Source organism: Hibiscus syriacus, unplaced genomic scaffold, assembly GCF_006381635.1.
Source record: "Hibiscus syriacus cultivar Baekdansim isolate YM2019G1 unplaced genomic scaffold, ASM638163v2 tig00110893_pilon, whole genome shotgun sequence".
NCBI classification, from domain to species: domain Eukaryota; kingdom Viridiplantae; phylum Streptophyta; class Magnoliopsida; order Malvales; family Malvaceae; genus Hibiscus; species Hibiscus syriacus.
The window spans coordinates 9,631,189-9,654,722 of NW_024062901.1; the positions used below are offsets into that span (position 1 = coordinate 9,631,189).

Consider the following 23,534-nt stretch of genomic DNA (forward strand, 5'->3'; position numbering starts at 1 on the left):
GATGTTACTGCTGTTGCATTTGATAACCAAGCTACATATACCAATAAAGTTACTCACACGCCAAATACTGCTCAGACTCCTCATGCTCATCATGTTTCTCATGGCCCGAATGTCTCTCATGCTTCCCATGCGACTAATGCTCTTTCTTCAGCTAATCACGCACAATCCAGCAAAATCAACTCCAACAGTCAACATGCTACTAAAAACAAGATGGCTACTCTTGCCCGTAAACCACTAATGATCCCCAAGATCACTGTTAGATATTCGAAAGAAAGCTAGGGTCAATCCATCAACCAATCCCGCCAAAGCAATGTTGAACCACGTGTTACAATACTGGACAGGTCGAAACATTCGGCCATCGTTCTAGCCGAAAACACAAATCCAAACATTATTGATGACATGAACTTGTAAGCCATGTGCGGAACCACCCAACACAAATCCATACCACGAGAACCACCCGATATAAACCAAATTCAATCGAGTGAAGCATTTTTTAAAAGAACATAAGTTGATGCTACTAGTCTTGCTCAACGAGATGATGCCATGCAGAATATTTGCACTGACAACCAAACGATTCCCATGCAGGAATGATTTGGTTTCTATACTTATATTTCTTTATGGATGTTAAAATAATATGTTGGAATGTATAGGGATGTGGTCACCCGCGTTTTCTCATGGCTTTTCGGCAATATTTGCACGACTTTAAACCGGATTTAGTAACAATCCTTGAACCCGGATAAGTGGGAGCAGAGCTGATGCTTTCATCGCCGCCACTGGTTTCGATCGCTCTCACCGCATTGAAGCTGTAGGTTTTTCAAGAGGCATATTGTTATACTGGCGCGAAAACATCCATATCGAAATACTCCTCAATCATTTGCAGTTTATCCACTGCCGTATAGCTACCACCTATGGCAAGTTCTCGACTTTGGCAACCATTATATATGCCAGCCCAAATGCAACAAAGAGAAAAGAACTATGGCCTCACCTTCGATCCCTCGCTGGAAATATTACCTCCCCTTGGATCATGTTTGGAGATTTTAATTACACACCCACTGCTTCGGATCGGATGAATGGTGCAATTTCTACTCGGCCTTGCAAAATTTCCAGGATTTTGTTTATGATTTCGGCATCCGTGACATGGGATTCCAAGGTCCTGAATTCACGTGGAATCGGGGTCTCTCTTACACTCGTCTTGACATAGCTTTATGTAATAGCAAATGGGATGAATCGTATCCTGAAACATCCATACATCATCTTCATCGCATGCGGTCTGATCACAGACCAATTCTCCTTTGTGTTGGCAGCTCTACATCTAGCCTTCGCCCGACTCAATTCAGATATTTCTCTGGCTGGTTACAACATGATGATTTCAATTGAATGGTGAAGGATAACTGGGTAAACTATGAGTCTCTTTCGGACACTATCACCCTTTTTACTAATGCAGCTGATATATGGAATAAAACGGTGTTTGGTTATATTGGCACAAAAGAGAAGATAATTATGGCAAGACTTCGAGGAATACACAAAAGCCTCAATAAACATCATTTGGCTTTCTTTATCAATCTTGAAACCGAACTCCTCACCGAGTTAGAACAGCTCCTAGATCAAGAGGAAATTCTATGGAAACAACGCTCAAGAATAAATTAGGCTACCCAAGGTGACCGAAACACAAAATACTTCCATAGAAGTGCCTTACAGCGAAAGCAAAAGAGCCGAATCTTGGCCCTTAAACTTCCTCTAAATGATTGGTGCTTTGATACGAATAAACTTAAGGAAGAAGCGGTTAATTTTTTCAGGAATATCTATGCATGCGATGAGGACGTAGTAGGGAATTTTCCAATTTCAGGTTACTTTCCGGCTATTCCGACTCATTTAAAGGATTCTATGTCCATTGAACCCGATGAAAAGGAAATCTATGAAGCTCTTAAGGATATGGCTCCCCTAAAAGCACCGAGACATGATGGCCTCAATGTAGAATTTTTCCAATAATAATGGCACGTGGTGGGTCAATCTGTCTGCAGCATGGTGAAAAACGTTTTTGCAGGAGGTGACATTGAAGCCGACCTAAACAAAACTGTGCTTGTTCTAATCTCAAAAAAAGAAGGACCTGAAACTTTTGCGGACTTCCATCCCATCAGCTTATGCACAGTTATGTACAAACTCATCACAAAAATTATTGTCCGTCGCATAAAACAAGTGATGCCTATTCTGATCATGCCGAATCAAACAAGCTTCGTCGCTGGCCGCTCTATCACTGAAAACATCATTATAAATCAGGAGGTAATCCATTCCATGCGCCAACTCAAGACAAAGCAAGGTTGGATGGCAATTAAGATGGATCTTGAAAAAGCTTTTGATAGCCTCCGATGGGAGTTCATTCAAGACTCGCTCACTGAAGCTGGCTTTCCACCATGCACTATCCGACTCATAATGCACTGTATCACTTCGACCTCTATGCAAATCCAATGGAATGGTGAGAATTCTTCTGCGTTCCAACCAGAACGGGGTATCCGACAAGGTAACCCACTTTCTCCATACCTCTTTGTTCTAGCAATGAAACGTCTTGGCCATAGCATCCGTAAATGTGTTGAAGAAGGTGATTGGAAGGGTTATTACTTTTCTCGGCAGGGTCTCTCCATCAGTCATTTATTTTTTGCTGATGATCTTATGTTATATGCAAAGGCTGACCTACACCATGCGGAAATCATTGAGAAAACCCTCAAGGAATTTGGGTATTTCTTGGGGCACAAAGTTAGTAAACGGAAGACGCGTATATACTTCTCGCCTAATACCACCATATCCACGAAATCTTCTATTCTATCATGTCTTGGTTTCCAAGAAGTTGAATCTATGGGGAAGTATCTTGGAGTTCCGGTCCTCCATAGACGTATGAAAATTGCTGATTTTGATTTCATATTTGACAAGTTTAGGAGTAAACTAAATGGATAGGTTGCTCGATCCCTTTCGCTTGCATGGCGTATTACTCTGACAAAATCAATCCTTTCAGCCATTCCGAATTATTTTATGCAAGTCATACCATTCCCTAAACGGGTCTGTAATGAGATAGAAATTGCGGCAAGACGTTTTATTTGGGGGTCGAAACAATCTGGCAGGAAAATCTCTCTAGTTAACTGGACTACCATTTGTAATCCAATTGATCGAGGAGGTTTGGGGTTTATTCGACCTCTTAAGCAAAACAAAGCTTTCATGATGAAGCTTGGCTATTCCCTTATGGTGAAGACAAACTCTTACTGGGTCAAACTACTCAGACAAAAATATAAAATCCAGGAGGCTCACCCTATATCGATTGAAAAGCACAATTGTTCCCCATTATAGAGAGGAATATCGAAAATATGGAGACAATTGCTCTCATTTTTGGTTTGGTCAGTGGGTAATGGGAACTCTATAACTTTCTGGAATGATAATTGGGTGTCGAGCTTGGGGTCTTTATTAGATTATGCCCGAGATGATATACATGCTGATTTAACCCAGAAAATTCACAACTTCGTTGATGTTCATGGCCATTGGGACGTTGCAGCTCTATCTCAAGTTCTTATTCCAGCTGCCATACTTCACGTCATTAGTGTTCTACCCCCAGATAGAAACGATAAACCCGATACACTAATCTGGATATGGACTCCTGAACTTAACTTTACAATTAAGTCAGCTTATACTTTTCTCATGGAAGGTAACTGGAATGAAAAAAGCTCTATTTGTAAGGTAATTTGGTCAATCAGTGCTCCTCAACGAGTTCGCATGTTTAAATGGCTCGCTTAAAAAGAAAAAATCATGACGAATTATGAGCGAGGAAGACGACTGCTCACAAATAACTATTCATGTCCGACTTGTGGTGCAACAACTGAAACTGTAATTCATGTTCTACGTGACTGCCCACCAAGCCGACACATGTAGTTGCGTATTGTGCCCCAATCCGCCTGCTCAAGCTTTTTCGGGACTGACCTTCATTCATGGATTACGCAAAACATACACGTACATCGTCCCTTATGCGATGGTGATCCCTCTTGGTCCTCTTTTTTTACTGCTCTCATTTGGCTAATTTGGAAACAAAGGAACAATTATGTTTTTAAGGGCGTCACTTATAAAACAGACTCGATCATTCATAGTAGTTATAGCTGGGCCAAATACTATGAAACCAATATCAGAAATCTTACTGCACGCCCGAGACAATAGGGTGCTGCTTCAACATGGTCTTCGCCACCCCGAGGATGGACGTGTTTAAACACAGATGGTGCAGTTGCGACACTTGATGGGCGAGGTTCGATTGGTGGTGTGTTTCGCAACTCCACTTGTGACTGGATTATAGGTTTTACAAAGAATATAGGGACAACATCGGCCCTCCACGCAGAACTCTGGAGCATCTATGAAGGTTTACTCATTTCAAGGAGCTTTGGGGTTTCTAGATTATTGGTACAATCCAACTGTAGCAAAGCAGTCAAGCTGATCGAAGATAGTGCTGCCATTGACAGTCATATTCCTCTAGTGCGCGCAATCCTGAAGCAACGAAGGTCTGGATGCTGGATAACAAAGGTCCAATGGATAAGCAGGAATGGGAACAAGATTGCAGATAAGATGGCAAAGCTTGCCTCCTGAAATCACTTCAGTTTGATTCGTTTCGACTCTCCCCCTGATGAGCTTGTTGATCTTCTTCGAATAGAAGCAGCCGATGCACAGCAAGACGATGCCACTAGACATGCTTAGACTACAGTCTTAGGCTTTCTTTTAATTCAAAAAAAAAAAACTTAATCTTACATAGTATGAAATCGAAACTACTCTAATAGGCAAACTGGTTACACATTTGGATAATATGAAAATATCAACAGAAACAGAGTGAGCTACAAAGCTCAATGTGTCCTTTAAATACAACAAGTAGATTTCAAACATGATATCAAATAATCAAATAATAGAAAAATTAGATATTTATTACCAGAAAGTCATACAAAGTTTCTTACAACTTTACCTCTTGTCATAGACGAATAGAATGGAAAACATTACTTGCTGAAAAGGGACCTAAGACAACCAAAGTGGATCTAGAGTAGAAAACAAAAATCAGGATGAGGTCATTACTCTCTGAAGAAGAGCCCGAGTTAATCTCTAAGGAAGAACTATCAGAAATAGAACGAAGATATCAACCTCCGTAGAGGATCCCATGCAGAAATAGGACGGTGATAAAATCTCATGCAGAACCATGACAAAAATATAATCTCATGTAGAATCAGGACGGGGATGATGCCCTCCGTAGAGGAACTCATGCAGTATTAGAGAAATACACCAATACATAAGTTGATAATGATGCAACATTAATCAGAAATCATATAACCAGGTTACAAACATGTGTTCCAATAGAATCATGTCATACAATATCATTAAACATTAAATATATCGAGCAGGTCATGGGACACACCTATACCATCTAACTTATAATGGCAAAGCTTCATGTTTCCCATGAACAATAGTACTAGGTCATGCGGAACATAAACCTACTAATAATATATTACTGTAAAAGAACTGAAGTAATACTTAAATAGAATCAACCAATAATTTTGTTAATAACACTCACATGTATCTCAGGTCGAACGTGCGGAATCAAGTTGGGTTGAACAAAGTTAATTCAAATTTACTGGGGAGCGGTGCAGAGACATGTGACCACCTTAATAACATAATATCAGAAAGTAAGATCATAAAATTAAGAATTTATTTAACATAATTGTATTGTAAGGTACTAAAATATGCAAAAACAAGACTTTCAAGTTAGAATTTGGAAAACGGACTGCGAAAACGGACTCATGATATCGAAAAAATGTCATTTTAGAGGTCTTCAAAAAAGTTAACGGTCAAAGGAAAAGTACGGTCAAAGTCAACGGATCGAGTCAAAATCAACAGTTCGGTTGTCAAAGTCAAATTTGGTTCGGTCAGCAGTTCAAAACCGGTTCAGGCAGATCGATTCAGTTGTTTGAACTGCCCAAAACAGTCTCACATGCGCATGGCGGTGTGTGGGGGCGCATAAAGGCATTTTCGGTGTATGAAAAATTATTAAAAAATACAGAAAATTATTTTAAGGCCTGAGGAGTTACTTACCATGGTCGTTTACGAAAAATAACGTTGGAGATGGGATTTTTAACGAAACCCGAAACTTCTTTTCCTCCGAAAAAGCTAACGCTGATGATGATGAAAAAACAGAGATCGCCAGATGAACAGCGATGACAAGAAGAGCACATTTGTTCCGGTGGTGACGTAAACGGCGGCCTAGGAGTCGACAAATCAAAGAAAAACTAAAACGATAAACGAAGAGAGAAAATGAAAGAGAGAGAAACTGTTTTCAGTTTGGGAAAAAATATTGTAATATTTGAATACCACAAACTTGGGCCAGAAAAGATACTTATATTTGGAATTCGACAAACAACATCTAACCATAAATTTTGATGCACCTCATAAAGGAAGGAGAGATGTAACTCTTTTTCCGTCATTCGTGGATCAATATATATTTTAATAGTTTAACACATAAATTGTTGTTACAATCAGAATCAAAATATTAGTAAAATTGATCTCAAAGGGAGAAGAAGCTAAAGTTACCTCGTGATGCTATTTCTTGTAGCAAAGCTATGTCTCAATTGAGCCTGCTCAGATGGTCTTCCCATTCATTTGAATAGGATGACTTGTGCACTTTCTACTCCTTTCTCTAGATAATAAAAAGATCGGAATCATCAATATGATTCTCGGCCTAAACAGAAGAGAAAAAGTTTCAAAAGCATATACATGTCACTAGGATGTCTGAATTGTTGACCTTGTTGACTAAGTGATTAGATGAATAATGTTAATTTTTTTAATTAATGTGAGATAGTATACGAGTAAATTCGAAAGTGTAATGATATAACGAGAAATGTCAGTGTTAGTGATATTATTTGATAATTCAGAAAGGAATATCGAGATCGTTTTTAATTTGAATAAACTAGAGGAAACTTTAGTTTACCGTTCAAGAAAGGTTAGTGTCGTACGAAATTTTCTTCATACTGCAAAAGGAATGTTATATCAACGGGTGAAGAGTAAATTGAGATGAGATCACAATTCACTCAATTGGAAAAAAGGATATCAATTTAGAAGAATGTTGGATTAGAATTGATCTCTGAATATAAAGTGATGGTTAAATGTTTTGGGGTCTCAAAGGCAAGGATAGATAGTGTATAAGTCGCTATCAAGGATTTAGAATAATTTCAGTTACATATTAGATATTTTCGTTGTTAGGCCCTAATAGATGGTTGGTTAAAGTTAATGATTCAAAAAGGCTCGGAAAGATTTCAACATTATGATGATTGAGAAATAGAGTTGAGAAAAGGAAAGATTATATAGGAAACAATCACGATCGATAAAATGATTAACCTCCACGATTAGAATGGGAAAATGAATCACATCAATAAAGATTGTTTAATGAGGATTTCTTTGATTTGCCTTAAAGTAGTAATTAGTTACCAAAGAGTTCAATCGGATTGGAAGAAAAAGAGAGAAAATAAGTATCAGTTTAAGGATAAAGTGTTACTGAAGAGGAAAGGTACTTCGATTTCGATAATAAGAAAAGTTAAGAGTCGAAAGGTTTGGTTTAGATCTTCTCTGTGTTGCTATACGAAAGGAGATTACAATTTGAAGGAGTTTGGTTACAAAAAGAAGTTATAAGAATGTTAGCGTAAGAAGTGAAGTACTAGAATTCAAGTATTGTTAACTGAATAAGGTTCCTTGCAATACGTACAGGTTTAGAATAATTACATAAGATTATGAATGATGTTTGGAAGGTGATACAATGATCGTTGAACCAAGTGCGTGTGGAAAAATCGATGATGAATTTTCTTAAAGGGAAGAATTGTAATACCCCAAAAATTTCAACACACGACTAAAATGCAAATTTTGAAAGTTGGTGGCTAAAGTATAAATTTAGAAACATTTAGGGACCTAAAGTGTAATTTTAAATAGTTATATATTTTGGTCCCATAAATGGATAGGTAATTTTTATGCTGTCAGATTTTTTATCTGAAATTTGTAGAAAACGTTATTAATCGGTAAAGTTTAGTAAAATAAGCAGATATCTTATTTGAATAAAAAATTTACAAAAATTTGAAGGATGGTAGTATGAGGTTAGAAATTTTGTTTTAGTATTTTTAATATGAAGAATTTTAACCGGATCAGTCAGATTAAAAGAATTTATCATGTTTTAATGAAATAGTGGAATTTAGTGACTAAATTGGATTTTTATAAAGTTGAAAGGGCAAAGAGTAAAATTGGTAAGTGGGATTTTTTTATATTTATTTAAGATTATAAAATTGGAGATAAAAGGAAGGCATGGGGTAAATAAGATAATCATTAATGGCAATTTTGACATTTGGGCCACAATGAATTTTTAATTAATCTAAAAGGCCCATATCAGAGATATTTGCAAGGAAAACTCACGAAAACTGTGTCTTCTTCTCCCGCTGCTGGACGCCCTTCATAGCTAAGGTAAGCAAAGCTCTCTTCTTTTTTTTCAAGTTTTGAGCCATTTTAATTAGAATTAGGACTTAAGTGAGAAATAAGAAATTGTTCCTCACTAAATTCTCTACAAATTGGTATAAGTATTGCCTTGTTTCATGTTGAAATGTGAAAATGGGTTTTTATGGTGGATGAAGGGGAAGTGAGAAATCAATGAAATAAGATTGGATTTTGATGTAGGGAGTATTATGGAAGCATAAACAAACATAAAAATTGATTAAAAATTATTAAGGGACTAAGTTGAAAGCATTCAGTCATGCTGGGTTTGAATGAAGAAATGTTGATTTTGATTTGTTTTTGTTATGAGAATGATTAGAATGAATGGAAATGAGTTGTAGGTGATGAAACCAAGCTTAAATCAAAGTTGGAGACCATTAAGGAAAGTATCCAAAACTTTCAGCAATGGAGAAAAAATAGTAAAATTTGTATAAAAAATTATTGTGGGTTTAAACTAGATAGAATAATGGTTTCATAAGGTTTGGATTAAGTTTTGGATCAATTTGGATCAATGTTAATCTTAGAGAATCTTTTTGCAAATTTTGAGAAATTGGAGGATTGTAAAGTAAATGTTGAAAAAGTAAGGTACTATGCCGGAAATTATAGTTGGAATGATGAAATGTTGAATTTGGTTGATTTGGAAGTTGAGTAATTCCTAGGGATTAAATTGCAAGGTTTTGGAAAGTTAGTGATGAAATTGCAAAAGTGCAAGATTATTGTACTAATTTGGAAATATAGTGAAATTAGTTGAGTATGATGGTTGTTAGGGATTAAAGTGAATAGTAAGGACCAATTTGACAAGTTTTGAAATATGGGGGTTTAATTTGAAGAAATGCGTTATTGTGGGTTAAATGTTAAATTGTGAAAATTTAAGTGATTTAAGGTTGAGAATTATTATTTTCAAGGCTATGAAGGTTATTTTTTCAAGAGTTGAGTAGAATTGATTTAGTTTTAGAAATTAGCATTTAAATATTTATTTGCCGTATTTTATCAAATTGTATATGAATAAGTGTTTAACAAGTTGGTTAGATACTAACATATGTTCGAAATTATTTATGTCGGATAATTAATTTTTTAGTAGATCATGACTCGAATCGAGAACAAAACGAGCAAAAAGAAAAATAAACAGAGTTCAAGAGTGAATTTGGTTAAGTTAAGGTTGATTTCAATTTCAGGATAGAAATTAGTATTGAATGTTCCTTAGTCGAAATTTTAGAATTGCAATTCGAATTTAATTTTATTATAATAGTACGAGTACTAATGTATGTAAATTGTTTATATGTTGAAAATCGATAATTGAGTAGTTCGTGATTATAATCGAGATTAAAATGAACTAGATACGAGGGTTATAAAGGTGATCTTAGGATAAGTTGGTGAGGCATCAGGTGAGTGCAATTTATTTATTTTATATTCAATATGAGGACGGCTTGCGATGAGCCAACCTCGAACCTTTTCGATTGAAACAATTTGAATTATTTTATGAAATATCTTTATATTGATTTACCAAATGGTTTTTATATGATTTTAGGTTTGAATAACCCGAATTATTTTATTCGGTATTTTATTTCATAGCATGTAGATATTTTTGGGCATGAACTGCCCAAATCTGGTTTTATATAAATGGTTTTATATTCGATTATATGAATGAATGGTTTTATATGCAAATTAGTAATTGATTTAGAACAAAGCCCATTGTATAAAAATGAGGGTTAGAGGTACAATGGCATGCCATGAGGTGGAGTAAATTTGAATATATTTTTGATATAGCACTAGTGTGGATCACTCGTGGTCTGACTCGGTGTACCTTAGTGGTGCACGAGGTGAAGTGGTCCGGTGCATCTGATTAGCGTTATATATGCATTATATGGCACCAAGATGGGTCACTCGTGGTCTGACTTAGGTGCCTTAGTGGTACAAGATTGACTCAGTGCAATCTGTTATGACAATAAATTTGTATATAACGCACTCACTTGTTATCTGACTCGTGTACCACGTATTCTCATGATAATACAGTGGGCAAATGTCTGATATGAATAAGAAAAATATGGATTTGAAATGATCAGATTTCGAAAAGAAAAGTACAATTTTGCAATGATATGAATTGAAATAGAAAAATACAAATCTAAAATGACATAATATAGTCTAAATTACAGATTTTTATAATAAATTCTTATTACGGTTAACATATGATTTTATACATGTTTTATTTTATTAATGTTTTTATACGATACATATATTGTCTATTTTATACATTAAATATTTTATTTTATTTTACTTGGTTGCCTCACTAAGTGAAAACTTAGCGTGTGAGTGTTTCACACGTAGGTGCAAGCTAGAAAGAGAAAATAGGGAGCACATCAGTATCATTTTTGAGGAATCAGTTATGCCACCAGAATCAGTAAGTAAAGACATCTTGTCTATTAATTTATTTGATAGTGGCATGTATATCAAAGAAGTTTGTAGTTGCTTTGATTCGAGTCTCTTTAAGATATTTTTGTTTAAGTTTTGAAGGTTTGGTTTTACAAAGGACATTATTAATTATGAATATTGGTTTATTAAATCGTAATTATTTATGATAGAAACAATTTTCAAATCAGACAGTTTTTTTGACAGTTTTGATTTAAGATATGTTACAGTATAGAACTGCCCAAAATGTTATCTGAGTTGAATTTAATTTTGATATTTAAATATTAAATTATGATTTTGTGTGATTATTAGTTTTAAAATAAAGAAATGATTTTTAAATAGTAAATGTTTGTATGATTCATGTGACATTTCTGACTCATGTAAGAGTACGTATATGGGCAGTTATTGCTATATTCTGAGTTGTGTAATATCTTCGAGATTCTCACTAGTTTATTTCCTCCTTGTATAGACATAAAATTCATGATTTTTCGAGTAGAGTTTGATGTTTTTTTAGGAGTTTTGATTTTGAAAGTTATTGGTGTTGTTTGTTGTGAGGATATTGAGAGATAGAGTTTATTTTCGAAGAAGGTAATTTTTAAGTAATGAGAGAGTAATATTTGTAGTTTTTTTTAGAGGAATAACTTAAGAAGATACATTTAACTTCACTCTCTAAATTTAATGTCTAAAATTCACAAAGGTTAGTATTAAATTTAGTGTAGCAGTTTAAATCACGAGAAAGCTTTCTAACAGATAGGAGACTGCATGCTAAGTAAGGAACATAAGGCATAAATGAACGAGTAATATTATTTATGAGTTAAACTTCTATCTAATCTTCTATCTAGATAAGAGTACAAGTTAATAAACAAAATATGAATTACAGGCTGTTAGGAGTATTTATTCGACTACAATCTACACCCAGGTATCCAAAATAAGTACCTAATCAAAGGAAAATAAAAGCCTAAATTTATAAGCTATATAATTTTTGGGACTATGGCCAATGGATAGTGGAGCAGGTTCATTTTGAATTTATTTTAAACAAGAGAAAGTATAAAATAGCCTGATTGTGATTCAATGCATAGCGAAACTTTAAGGGACAAGATGGTTTGGCATCTTGTGTTTTTTCAATACCTTTAGACAGACTTCTCTATTATTTTGTTAAAAAATCCAAAGCATGTGAAATTGGTACCAAAATTACAATGCAAAGTAGGTATAAAGCCGAAGGCAGAAGTTTACACTCCTTATCAATGCCCGGTCTTACATAGATCCATCATCGATAAACAATTCCACTTGCTGCCATTGTCCTTCGCATTCCTTGTGTTCATTTTCATGGTGTTTAAGCTACGTATGAGATCCAAAATAAAGGACTCACCAGAGAAACTTCCTGCACCATGGAAACTACCTCTTATAGGGCACTTGCACCTTTTACTTTTCTCTCTTCCCCATCACCGCTTGAAGGAATTAGCCAAAAAGCATGGTCCCGTGATGCGCCTTCAACTAGATGAATTATCTCTCGTTGTTGTTTATTCGCCAGATGCTGCGAAAGAAGTGTTGAAAACACATGATATCAATTTTGCCAACAGGACCCCTCTCCTCTTTGCAGAAATCATATGGTATAATTATACAGATATTGTTTTTGCACCATATGGTGGCTATTGGAGGCAGCTTCGAAAAATTTGCACGTTGTAGCTGCTAAGTACAAAACGTGTAAAATCGTTTTTGGTCAATCAGAGAAGAGCAGGTATCAAGTTTAATTAGTTCCATATTTTCTGATATGGGATCGGAAATCAACCTCGGAGAAATGTTATGGTACGCATCATACATCATCACTTCATGGTCTTCTTTCGGTAGAAGGTGCAAGCAACATGAAACTTTCATTTCAACTATGAAGGAAGTTCTGCATGTGGTACGTGGTTTTAGTATTTCTGATATGTTTCCTTCTGTCAAATTGCTTCCTGTAATTAGCGGGATGAGAGCCAAACTTGAGAGGTTTTCACCATGAGTTGGACGTGATGCTCGAAAGCATCATTGAAGAACATAGAGTTGGCAATTCAAATCCGAATAACAGAGATGATGTAACGGAGGATCTACTGGATGTTCTTTTGAATCTTCAGGATTATGGAGGCCTTGAATTTCCCTTAACAACTGACAACATCAAAGCTGTTCTCCTGGTTAGTAGTCTGATCTCTCACATCTTACAATTTTATATATATGCGGAAGTCCTATAAATTTAAAATGCTCAAAGATCAAATAACTTCAAGCTTGAGGTCATTGAGAAATAACATTTATTTAGTCTTGACATTGCTTTCTTCAGTTTCTTGAAAGTTGTACAAAGATATTTTGTAGTTTAACCAAGTAGAAATGCTTTTCGGGACATGCTCATGGGTGGAACTGAGACATCTTCAACAACAGTAGAATGGGCAATGTCGGAAATGATGAAAAATCATAGAACGCTGGAAAAAGCACAAGCTAAGGTGAGGCGAGTCTATGATAGAACAGGGGATGTCAATGAATCAGACCTTCATGAATTGAAATACTTGAAGTTAGTTATCAAGGAAACACTAAGATTACACCCTCCTGTATCTCTGCAAATTCCAAGAGAAAATACTGAGAGATGTGAGATTAATGGGTATGAGATACCAGCCAAGACCAAAGTGGTTGTTAATATATGGGCATTTGGAAGAGATCCCAACTACCGGAACGAAGCCGATAAGTTCAATCCAGAGAGATTCATCGATAATTCAGCCGACCATAAAGGGGCCAACTTCGAATATATTCCGTTTGGTGCTGGAAGGAGGATATGTCCCGGCATGTCATATGGAATGGCTGTTGATGAGCTTTCACTTGCATAATTACTTTATAATTTTGATTGGAAGCTCCCTAATGGAATGAAAAACCAGGATTTGGATATGGCTGAGACCTTTGGTCTTACTGTAGAAGGAAAAGAGACCTGCATCTGATTCCAATTCCGTTCCACCCACCACCATGTGTTCAATAGTTAAATATATCACAGATGATCTCTTTTGTAATGCTCGTGAGAAGATTTTAAAATCACATTTGTATCTAAATAATGCCCCCTTTAATTGTACCAGGGTTGTAGCATACTAGCATGCTAAAAAGAATATTTAAGTGTGATGTCATTCAGCTGAAAGGGTACTCCTTTGTTTGAGTTGAAAATTTTCAGTTCAATATTGAAATTAATAAACAAAAATGAATTTAGTTATAATTTATATCTGAGTATTGTTTATATCTTCATATAAAATAACTAAGCTATATATATTACAGAGTACGTCAAAATATATACTTCATATTTTATAAATAATATAAAAATATTTTTTATTAAATTAAGTTATATGATTATATGAGTACGACCATTGATATGTATAAATTTATTTGTTATTATATATAATCAAGGTAGTATCCATTTTAACATTTTTCTTAATCATTTGTAAACACAGTTGTTCGAACATGGATTCTCAAAGGAAAACAACAGTCTCTTTTATTATTGAGATTATTCAATATATTCATAATCACAATTATTGTTAATTACAGAACAATGCAATTTGAATAATTATAATTAATAACAATCAATATAATATATAATGAGATTAATAATTGAAATATATAATCAGAATAGATATGAATTGAACTTAAATAGGATAAAATAAAATTAAAACTTGAACATAATTGTAATAGAACTCAAACTTAAGATTACGGAGTTTTAGGTATACAGAAAAGGGATTTCGGTTAATTATACTAAGTTGAAGATGGCAGGGGGTGAGAATATGCAGCAAGGGAACTGAAATATTAGTTCAATGATAGGAGAAAGATGGCTTTCATCATAAATATGGGAGGGGGAAGGAAAAATGAACACTTGGCACAATCATAAACGAAGCAGAGATATAACTCTTTTCTGTCACTCATGGATCAAAATATTAGTAAATCTGATCCCAAAGGGAGAAGAAGCTAAAATTACCTCGTAATGCCATTGCTTGTAGCAAAGTTATGTCTAAATTGGCTCTACTCAGGTCTTCCTTTCATTTTCCGGGCAGAAGCAGATGTAAGGTCCGTATTAGTTCTGCAAACCAAATTATACAAGACAAATACAAAAGGAATAAAGTTGCTTAGCATATGAGATATATATGGTAACGTACTATCAACCCAATTTTTCATTTAGGGGTTGTTAGCAGACCTTGACTTGTCGAGATCCACGTTGTTCAAATAAAGGCAAGATGGTTGGTCTCTGAACTTTGATACCGTTGGCCTTGGAAAAAATCCGGCATAGTATCTGTCTACCTTTGCTAAGCATAATTCGTTAATGTATTTGAAAAGCTCATGCTTTTGGGCAAAAGGTTGAGATGCATATTCTGCAAAAGGCATCCACTGGGGGGGGGGGGGCAATGGAACAAGCAATATGTATCAGATCTGTGAAAAATGGTGGTATACTTGCATTCTCTTGATTCAGGACTAGTTTGTGAATGAATTGAAGGATATATATAACATAAGTTGTACCTGAGCTGCCTCGATTTCCAGCTCTTGCTTTTGAATGTCGAAGGATAGTGGACGTAACATGCATAAGAAAAATAGATCCGACTTCTCGAAGAATGTCTTGTGTGATTGACTGAATTTAGGCACAGGATGTCAAAACAAAATAATTTACTAAGGGCTTTAAGCAATGTCAACAGTATACCTGAACCCCAGCACTTCCACAAATTCTGCATCAACCTGGAAAAGGGGGGGGGCGATTAGCGGTCCGCACAAAGCTATTAATACCCGTAAATTGTGTAAGAACAGCATATATTTTTACACTGTCATCACTTACTCCTGTTTCTTCTTTTACTTCTCTAATAGCTGCAGTAAAGATATCCTCGCCCTGTTCGTAAAAGAGATTGCTTATTATCTGATAGCAACATGAATTCAGTTCTTTAGCTGATGTAAAAAACTCCTCACGATGGCACCCTGGCAGTTGGGACATACCTCATCAACAACTCCGGTAGGAATTTTCCATATGCCGGTTCCTTGAAATCGATCCTTCTTTTCCTGAACTGTGAGCACCTATTAGCCTTGAAGATTCAGATTAAGCAACTATGAAACAAGAAGGTTGATTAATCTGGGCAAAAAAGGAAAAAAGGATTGACCAACAGCGTAAAACAAAAATGAAGCGCAAGGAAGCACCTCTCTTTTATCATTCAGGATTACTGCACCAACGCCTACTCGGTGTGTTGCATTTCCAGGGAGAGTGTTAGGCGTCTTGGGAATCCATGAAACGAGCATCAGGTAACTTGGCTCAGCATGGCGGTAACTAAACCCCTCCTAAAACAAGTGTAATGTGTTTCACTGCAATCAATAGAGTGTAATTCTGTAGTTCGTGAGATAAAACTGTTCATAGAAAATAGTCAACAATATCAAAGTTCAATATTCAAATGAAGCTAAAACATATACTCAAGTTTATTCTACAAGTTAGACTGTAATTGCATCATATAAGTATACATTACCTTCACAGTTGTTTCAACTAGATGTACAAGTCCAATAGGTAATTTAATCCAGACTCCCTTTTTACCCTGCATAGTAGAAACCAGATCCATCATGAATCTACACTGAAAAACTAAAACTAACGAACATATCAATTTGAGCAAGAATCTCAGCTGATTTTCAAGTGAAATTTCAGAAAAGCAATAACCAAATATCCATCTAAATTTAAACCTGTTGCTTCCACTGCAATATCGAAGCTCTAAGCACAGCAACAAAGGTGTCAGAGTCCATATGCTCCTTCATTTCTACAGTGATACCTCCATAATCATCATTGACAGCAGGAAGCAGTTCAGCATGCCAAACTCCATGTCCGCGCACCTGGCTTCCAACTAACTCCCCTAAGTCCGCCGATATCGACATCTGTTCCGGCAGCAATCAATAAATAATCAAATTCTCAAAATCAATTCCTAAAATAAGATGCCAAAATAAAGAGAAATTCAAACACCAATCATACATATACGATGTAATCATTTATACATATATACTTCAATAATGCATCCGTACACAGATCGTATATCATGCTTACGTAAATACATACACAAGCCGAGTGCTGTGCTTGCACGTGCACGCACGCGCACAAACAAAGATAACATATAATTAAATTACAAAAGCAGTTAAAGCACCACTATTGAGATAGAATAACAATCTGTTTGGCTAACCAGTGAATACATGTTCAAACCAATTCAAACAAAAACTTCAAAATAATTCAAACTTAATAACTGCGAATCCGATCTTGATCATGCGTAATTAACAAAATCTAACGCAACATATATCATAAAATCCAAATCAAAGTCAGATTTACCTGCTAAACGACGAACAGAGATGAGCCAATAACCGGATCTTTCTGGAGCTGGATAACCTATAATCACAGTGCTACCAAATAAATAACAATCAAAAAGAGATTCCAATACTGATTTCGTTTTTCTACTCAAATAGAAAATGAAAGGAAAGCGCGGGGAACAAATGTTAGTGTTTAGAGACGATTTAAGAGCTTGCTTGGTGCTTACTGGTTAAGTTATTATTGATTATGAGCATTAATATTTCTAGTTGGGGGTTGATATGTGATTGCCGGGCTACATGCCTTCGCATTTTATGCGGGGAAAACCACGCTGCAATGAAGTGTATGCTGACGTCATGTGGACCCCCTGAACTTTGTTTACGTGGCATACGCACGCGTAGGGACGAGAGGGACCATACAATCGAGACGCATGGACGTTTATTTTATCCTATTTCCATAAGTTAATTCGATTTAATTTGATATGATTAAATCTTTTTTAAATTTAGATTCAAATTAAGTGAAATTTAAATGATTTTTTATTTTTATTTTTGTCGAATGCGAACCTTCACTCTAAAATTTTAGTCAAATTTTTAATTAAATGAATTCATTTTAGATTTAAATAGGATAAACTATATCAAAAACCATCTTCTTTTTATTTTGACATCATTTTTAGATTTTTGTCAATTGGGTCACTCAACTATTTAAACGCATTCAATTAAACCACCTGCCGTTAACATTTGACGGTAGTGATGATGTGGCAGTTAATAAAATTGGTAGAATTACACATTTAGTCACTCTTAGTTATATACTATATCAATTTGGTCATAATTTTAATATATTAAAATAAATTTAACCATCGAATCAAATGGTGTCACGTGTCATCATCTAATTGAAGGATTTAATTTAATATATTTATTTTTCGTCAATTAGAGGGTAAGAAAGACAAAGCTTAACCATTGGGCAAAGCTGATGACTTGATATAAAATTGGCCTAAGAATATATTTTTTTAAAATTAAAAATATGTTTTTTAAAGTTCAGAAAAAGTTAAAGATATTTTTTTGTTTATTAAAAAATTAATATTACACTAAGATACAACATATATACCACTCTTAGTCCATTTTAAACCGTCAGCTTTGCCCTAATGGTTAAACTTTGGTGATATCAACCAACAAACCCAAAAACGATTCTTGAGGCCCTCTTATTTTTAGTGTTCTTAATTTTCTTCTCACTAGACGATGACACATGGCATCATTTGATTCGATGGTTAAATTTATTTTAATATGTTAAAACTATGACCAAATTGATAGAGTATATAACTAAGAGTGACTACATGTGTAATTCTATCAATTTTATTAACTGTCACATCATCACTTCCCTCAAATGTTAACGACAGGTGGTTTAATTGCATGCATTTAAATAGTTAAGTGGCTCAATTGACAAAAATCTAAAAAAGATGGTCAAAATAAAAAGGAGCTATAATTAAGTGATCTCTGATATAATTTACCCATTTAAATAATATCAAATTTCAAATAAAAACAAAACCTAACTCTACCCATAATCTTTTTTAATAGTCTCTTCATATTCGAGTCGAATCGAATAACAATAAAAAATATAATACTTCAATCAGATTCAATTAATAAAAATTAAATTTGATCCAACTTATATTCATCTCTAATTACATCCCAAATTATAAGTTTACAAGTTTCATGGGACAAGCTCTTAGAACAAATTTTAATTAAAAGCAAGATATTGTGATTTTACCGGAAAATATACGAGTTTCAATCATGGATTTATAATGGTACAAGAATATTATTAGGCTAAATAATGATTGAAAAAGCGACTTTGAAGATAAGTTGACCATCCACTTGCCCCCCAACCTTACTCAACGTTTAGATGACTTTAAAGCATTTCTACGGATAGACGTATATATTTATATTAGGGATACAAATTAAATAAATTTATTAAAAATTTATAAGTCGAGAAATTATAAAATTTTAAGGTTGTAAAATTAGATAATCCATATAAAATACTTAAAATATAAGAAAAATTAATTTTTTTAAGGGTGGTACGACCATACTCAAATTCTCTCGATCCACGACCCAAGTTGAACAGAATAGTAAACGAATAAAGCAAGTTGAATTGTCGAACCATGTCAAAGCTAAGCAATGCAGCACACCTAACCATGGAGGACCAGAAAAGAGTCAGTGAGCTGATTTCCATTTTGTTTGTTGACATGGAGGCAGAGTTAATTGCCTTGACTCTCTTGACATGCAAACTGATAGTCATAAATGCAATCAATCAATGGGGTCAATTGTGTATATATTCGAAACATGATTCGAAGTCAAGATCAATGCTATGTTCTGAGAAGTTACCTTCCCACTTACCTCGCCTAAGACTAGAGAACTGTTATTTTTTGTTTTAACACTAGAATACTTTTAGTTAGCAATAATTATTATGAGTTAATGTCACGATAGAGATGGAATTAAGATTAGATGTTTAAAGTCAAATATTTATATACTATGTTTAAAGAGGTCATTGCCAGATCAAGGAAAGGGACGGAAGTATTCACTCTGGTATTATCACTGAAGCTTGACGTTCCGTTCAACATCCCAAGCCGTGAATGGGATTTCATGTGCCGGTAAAACATCTCATTTTGCCGGAGCATAATGTGGTGGTGCAAATATGTTTGAACTTGTTGGTTCTTCTTATGGTCCGGAGTCTGAAGTTAAACTGTCCAAATCAAAAGCTTCCAATTAACCCCCATATGCGAAGTCACCTGACTGGTTCAAAGGAACTGAATTTAACCCGGCCTGTGCCAATGACAGTGCTCTTGCTGAATTGAATCCATGTGATGCAATTGTTGCTGACACTAATGCAGATTAGGATGAATTAGTTGAGGCTCGTCCAGCTAGCTCATTCGGAAGTCCCGGAGGCTATCTTGGCCTTGTCAACTCTTCACAGCCGAACAAGAACAAGTTTTTAGCCGTTGAGTTTGATACTGAATTCAATGACCCCAATGGGAACCATGTCGGTTCGGATATCGACGAGCTCGATTAGATCATGACGGCCAAGGCATTGTTGCAAAACATTGATTTGAAGAGTGGGATTTTGATCACGGCTTGGATTGATTATGAATGCTTTGAGGGTGTGTTTGGTTGGGGGAATGTGAGATTCCCATGGGAATAGAATCCACATTCCCCCGTTTGGTTGGCCGGGAATGACATTCCCGGTAATCTTACATTACCAATAGTAGATTTTTTGGGGTATACCTCCATTTCCTTAGGTATTGTTGGATTACTAGCGTTTTGGACTAAAATCCCTTAAAAAAAATTTCTTTAAAAAATATTCTTAATATGTCATTGAATAATAAAAATTCTACGAATGTTAAATTACAAATTTATCCTTAAACTATTTTAGATTTACAAAAAAAAATCTATAATTAAAATTTTATATGAAGTTCAGGGGTTAAAATAAAATTTTACTCTTTCATTAAACCTTTTTATATTTTCAATTTTATAAAAAAAATTATATAAATTTTATGAATTTAAATTTTTTAAAAAATATATATAAATATTTTTCAATCTGTTAAAAAACAAATATATAATAAGGACAATTTGGTCAAATATACATTCCAATAATCTTTTATTCCTTTAACCAAACACGATAATCTTACATTCATGCTAAACCAACCAAACACAAAATACAAACATTCCCAGTAATCCTATTCCCTTGTAATCTTTTATTCCCACTGATAATCTTACATTACGTAAACCAAACGCACCATGAAGGTTTTGAATGTTTTCCCGAGTTATTCGACTTTAAAGCCCTCCCAAGCCATTGTTATCAATGGACATTGGCTTGTCTCACCATCTTAAAGATGATATGTTTGTGGTTTCTCGGCTTCAACAGGATGGGAGTACTGAAGTTCATTGATTCATAGCTGGCGTTTCAAGACTTTGGTTTCCTTCCTGTGAGACCGAAATCACAACCTCATAATGTATCCGACAGTTGGGTGACATCAATATTGGACTTTCCTGTATCAAATACCACCAAAAAACACCACAACAGGTTCGGTTTAGAACTCGGCATTGCCAATCCGGGGTTCTTCTTTGTGGTTTTTTCTGTTTTTGGTTATGTTTCTGTGAAGAAATGGAAGAATACGAGAGTAGAAACGTGTCTGAAAGCAGAGATTTTAGTTACTGTATGCATCCACTAGAGGGTTTCACCCGAGTCGAATTAGAGGACGTGGTGCCTTCGGCAATGTTTACAAGGCTATTTTCATATCTTCGAGGGGATGTCGGAGCGGTGAAATGGTCTAAACACTCCGGAGAAGGGCAAACGGAGTTCATGCCTAATGGAAGCCATGATAAGGTGCTTCATCCGGAACCCGAGAATGGCATACTGATGACATGGTCCCATAGGCAGAATATTGATTGGCCTCCTTCTTAGCATACCTGGACCAAGAATGTGAACAAGTCATTCACAGAGACATAAAGACAAGCAATATCTCAGATGAAACCAAGTCTGATTTTCTCTATGTAACTTAACTGTTGAAGACATTATCTCAGATGATGAAGAAAGCAAAACAACTTCTTGAAGACCAACATTTTTAGTATTTTTGCTAATTTTTGAGATTAGTAGTTCATTAGTCCTAGTTCAAAAGTACTATATTGAACTATGTAGTCTCAGCTGTAATCTGATAATATTGTTTCTCTTCCTGCCTAAGGTACTTCGCATATGATCTGTTCGTGTCTAGCAACCACCAGTGGCCGATGCTCTAAGCCCCCATAGAGGCTAAGTGCATCCTCATTATTTTGAAAATTAGTTAAATTTAGCTTAATGTGTTAAGGGAAAAAGAAAAAAATTATAATTTTTGCATACCCATTATTTTTAAGGAAAAAAATTAAAATTTTAGACTCATTCTTAAATTTCTGGATCTGCAACTGGCAACCACTAAACAACTCCAAAGCATTTCGAACCTTCGATGCATGGAGATATCGGAGAGACTAAGGAAATGTCGCCGGAGCAACGATCACCAAATTAATTTTTTTTAAAAAAATCTCGATTTATTGATATGAATTTTGATATTTGAAATTATTAATTGATACCATCATGAGTTTATTATCTAATGTGGTCAAAAAAATATGACCTAAGATGGATCGAAGGGAGAGGAGGCGGATGGAAGCAGATGATTTTCTTAAAATTTTTAAATAAAAACGACCGTATAGTTAACCCTTTCTTTAAATACAATAGTGAAAACCGACTCAAATCAAGACTAAGAAAATTCTACTAATATGTGCATAGCTTTTCACTATGTATTTTTCTAAAGGGTAAATTATATCATTAGTCATCCATCTTATTATTTTTCTATTCTGGTCAATAAATTATTTTTTTATAAAAGAGTCACTATGTTATGTTTTTATCTAATTTTGATTACTGATCATTAAAAAATCAACGATAATATTAATATGTATTTTTAAATTTTATTTTTCATATCGTTTTCTCTCTTATTGTCATATCAATCTCATTTTTCCTTTCAAATTAGATGATCAAAATATAAAAATATTAAAATTAATTAAAAAATTAGAGTGATGATCAAAATAAAAAAACTATAATAATTTGATGATTAATGGTGTAATTTAAGAATTAAAATTTCCAAAACTTTAAAATTACTGCACTAAAATTTCTAAAGGAACACATGACATGACTGTTGTCCATTGCATCTTTGGTGAAACTAATAGCACCTTATTTTCATAATCTCACACTAATTAAAAATGTTAAGAAAATTCTTCAACTATTTAACTAAATAAACATAGTTAGACCCTTCAAATATGATAATTTTATATTATTTTTATAAAATATAATTCAGATTATTAAAAGAATTTCATTAAATAATTAAATCATTTAATCATTTGTAGATCAATATATTCTTTTCGGACTAATTAGAAAATGAAATTAAAAGTGATTTTTTCGTAAATGACAACTACCTAAGCTTGTAAATTTTCATTTATAATGTCATTCTCGTAATTAGGATAAACATATGATTTTATGTCAGTAGGTACAACATGAATAATTATATTAAAATTTAAGAGGCGCAAACAAGGATGGAGCTAGGATTGCATATCGACATGGATTAAAATATTAGACCTTTTAAAAAAATATAATAGTTTATTAGTTATTTAAACTTAAAATTAAGAAGACAATGCATACTTTCTAATATTTAAACTTACAAATACCTAAATTATTATTAGATCAGAACATTTAAGAACACATGATTCTTTAGTTCATTCCT

General features: G+C 34.4%; 2 protein-coding genes across 3 annotated transcripts; one reads left to right on the forward strand and one right to left on the reverse strand.

Annotated features, from left to right (window-relative positions):
• The first annotated feature begins 12,117 nt into the window (after positions 1-12,117).
• On the forward strand, positions 12,118-14,026 carry LOC120145236 (cytochrome P450 71D10-like). Its single transcript, XM_039159128.1, has 2 exons — positions 12,118-13,103; positions 13,305-14,026. The coding sequence occupies exons 1-2, from the start codon at positions 12,945-12,947 to the stop codon at positions 13,782-13,784; spliced, it is 639 nt and encodes a 212-aa protein (XP_039015059.1). The 5' UTR covers positions 12,118-12,944; the 3' UTR covers positions 13,785-14,026.
• A 911-nt stretch (positions 14,027-14,937) lies between these two features.
• On the reverse strand, positions 14,938-17,353 carry LOC120144952 (nudix hydrolase 10-like). Of its 2 annotated transcripts, XM_039158880.1 has the most exons (10): positions 17,267-17,353; positions 16,636-16,824; positions 16,428-16,493; positions 16,108-16,245; positions 15,910-15,987; positions 15,755-15,805; positions 15,623-15,657; positions 15,445-15,553; positions 15,125-15,315; positions 14,938-15,010 (listed from the first exon to the last, which is right to left on the reverse strand). In XM_039158880.1, the coding sequence occupies exons 2-10, from the start codon at positions 16,822-16,824 to the stop codon at positions 14,953-14,955; spliced, it is 915 nt and encodes a 304-aa protein (XP_039014811.1). In that variant the 5' UTR covers positions 17,267-17,353; the 3' UTR covers positions 14,938-14,952. The 2 variants fall into 2 exon arrangements, with proteins under 2 accessions (XP_039014811.1, XP_039014813.1); XM_039158882.1 differs by lacking the exon at positions 17,267-17,353 and having other exon boundaries at positions 16,636-16,899.
• Positions 17,354-23,534: the final 6,181 nt, after the last annotated feature.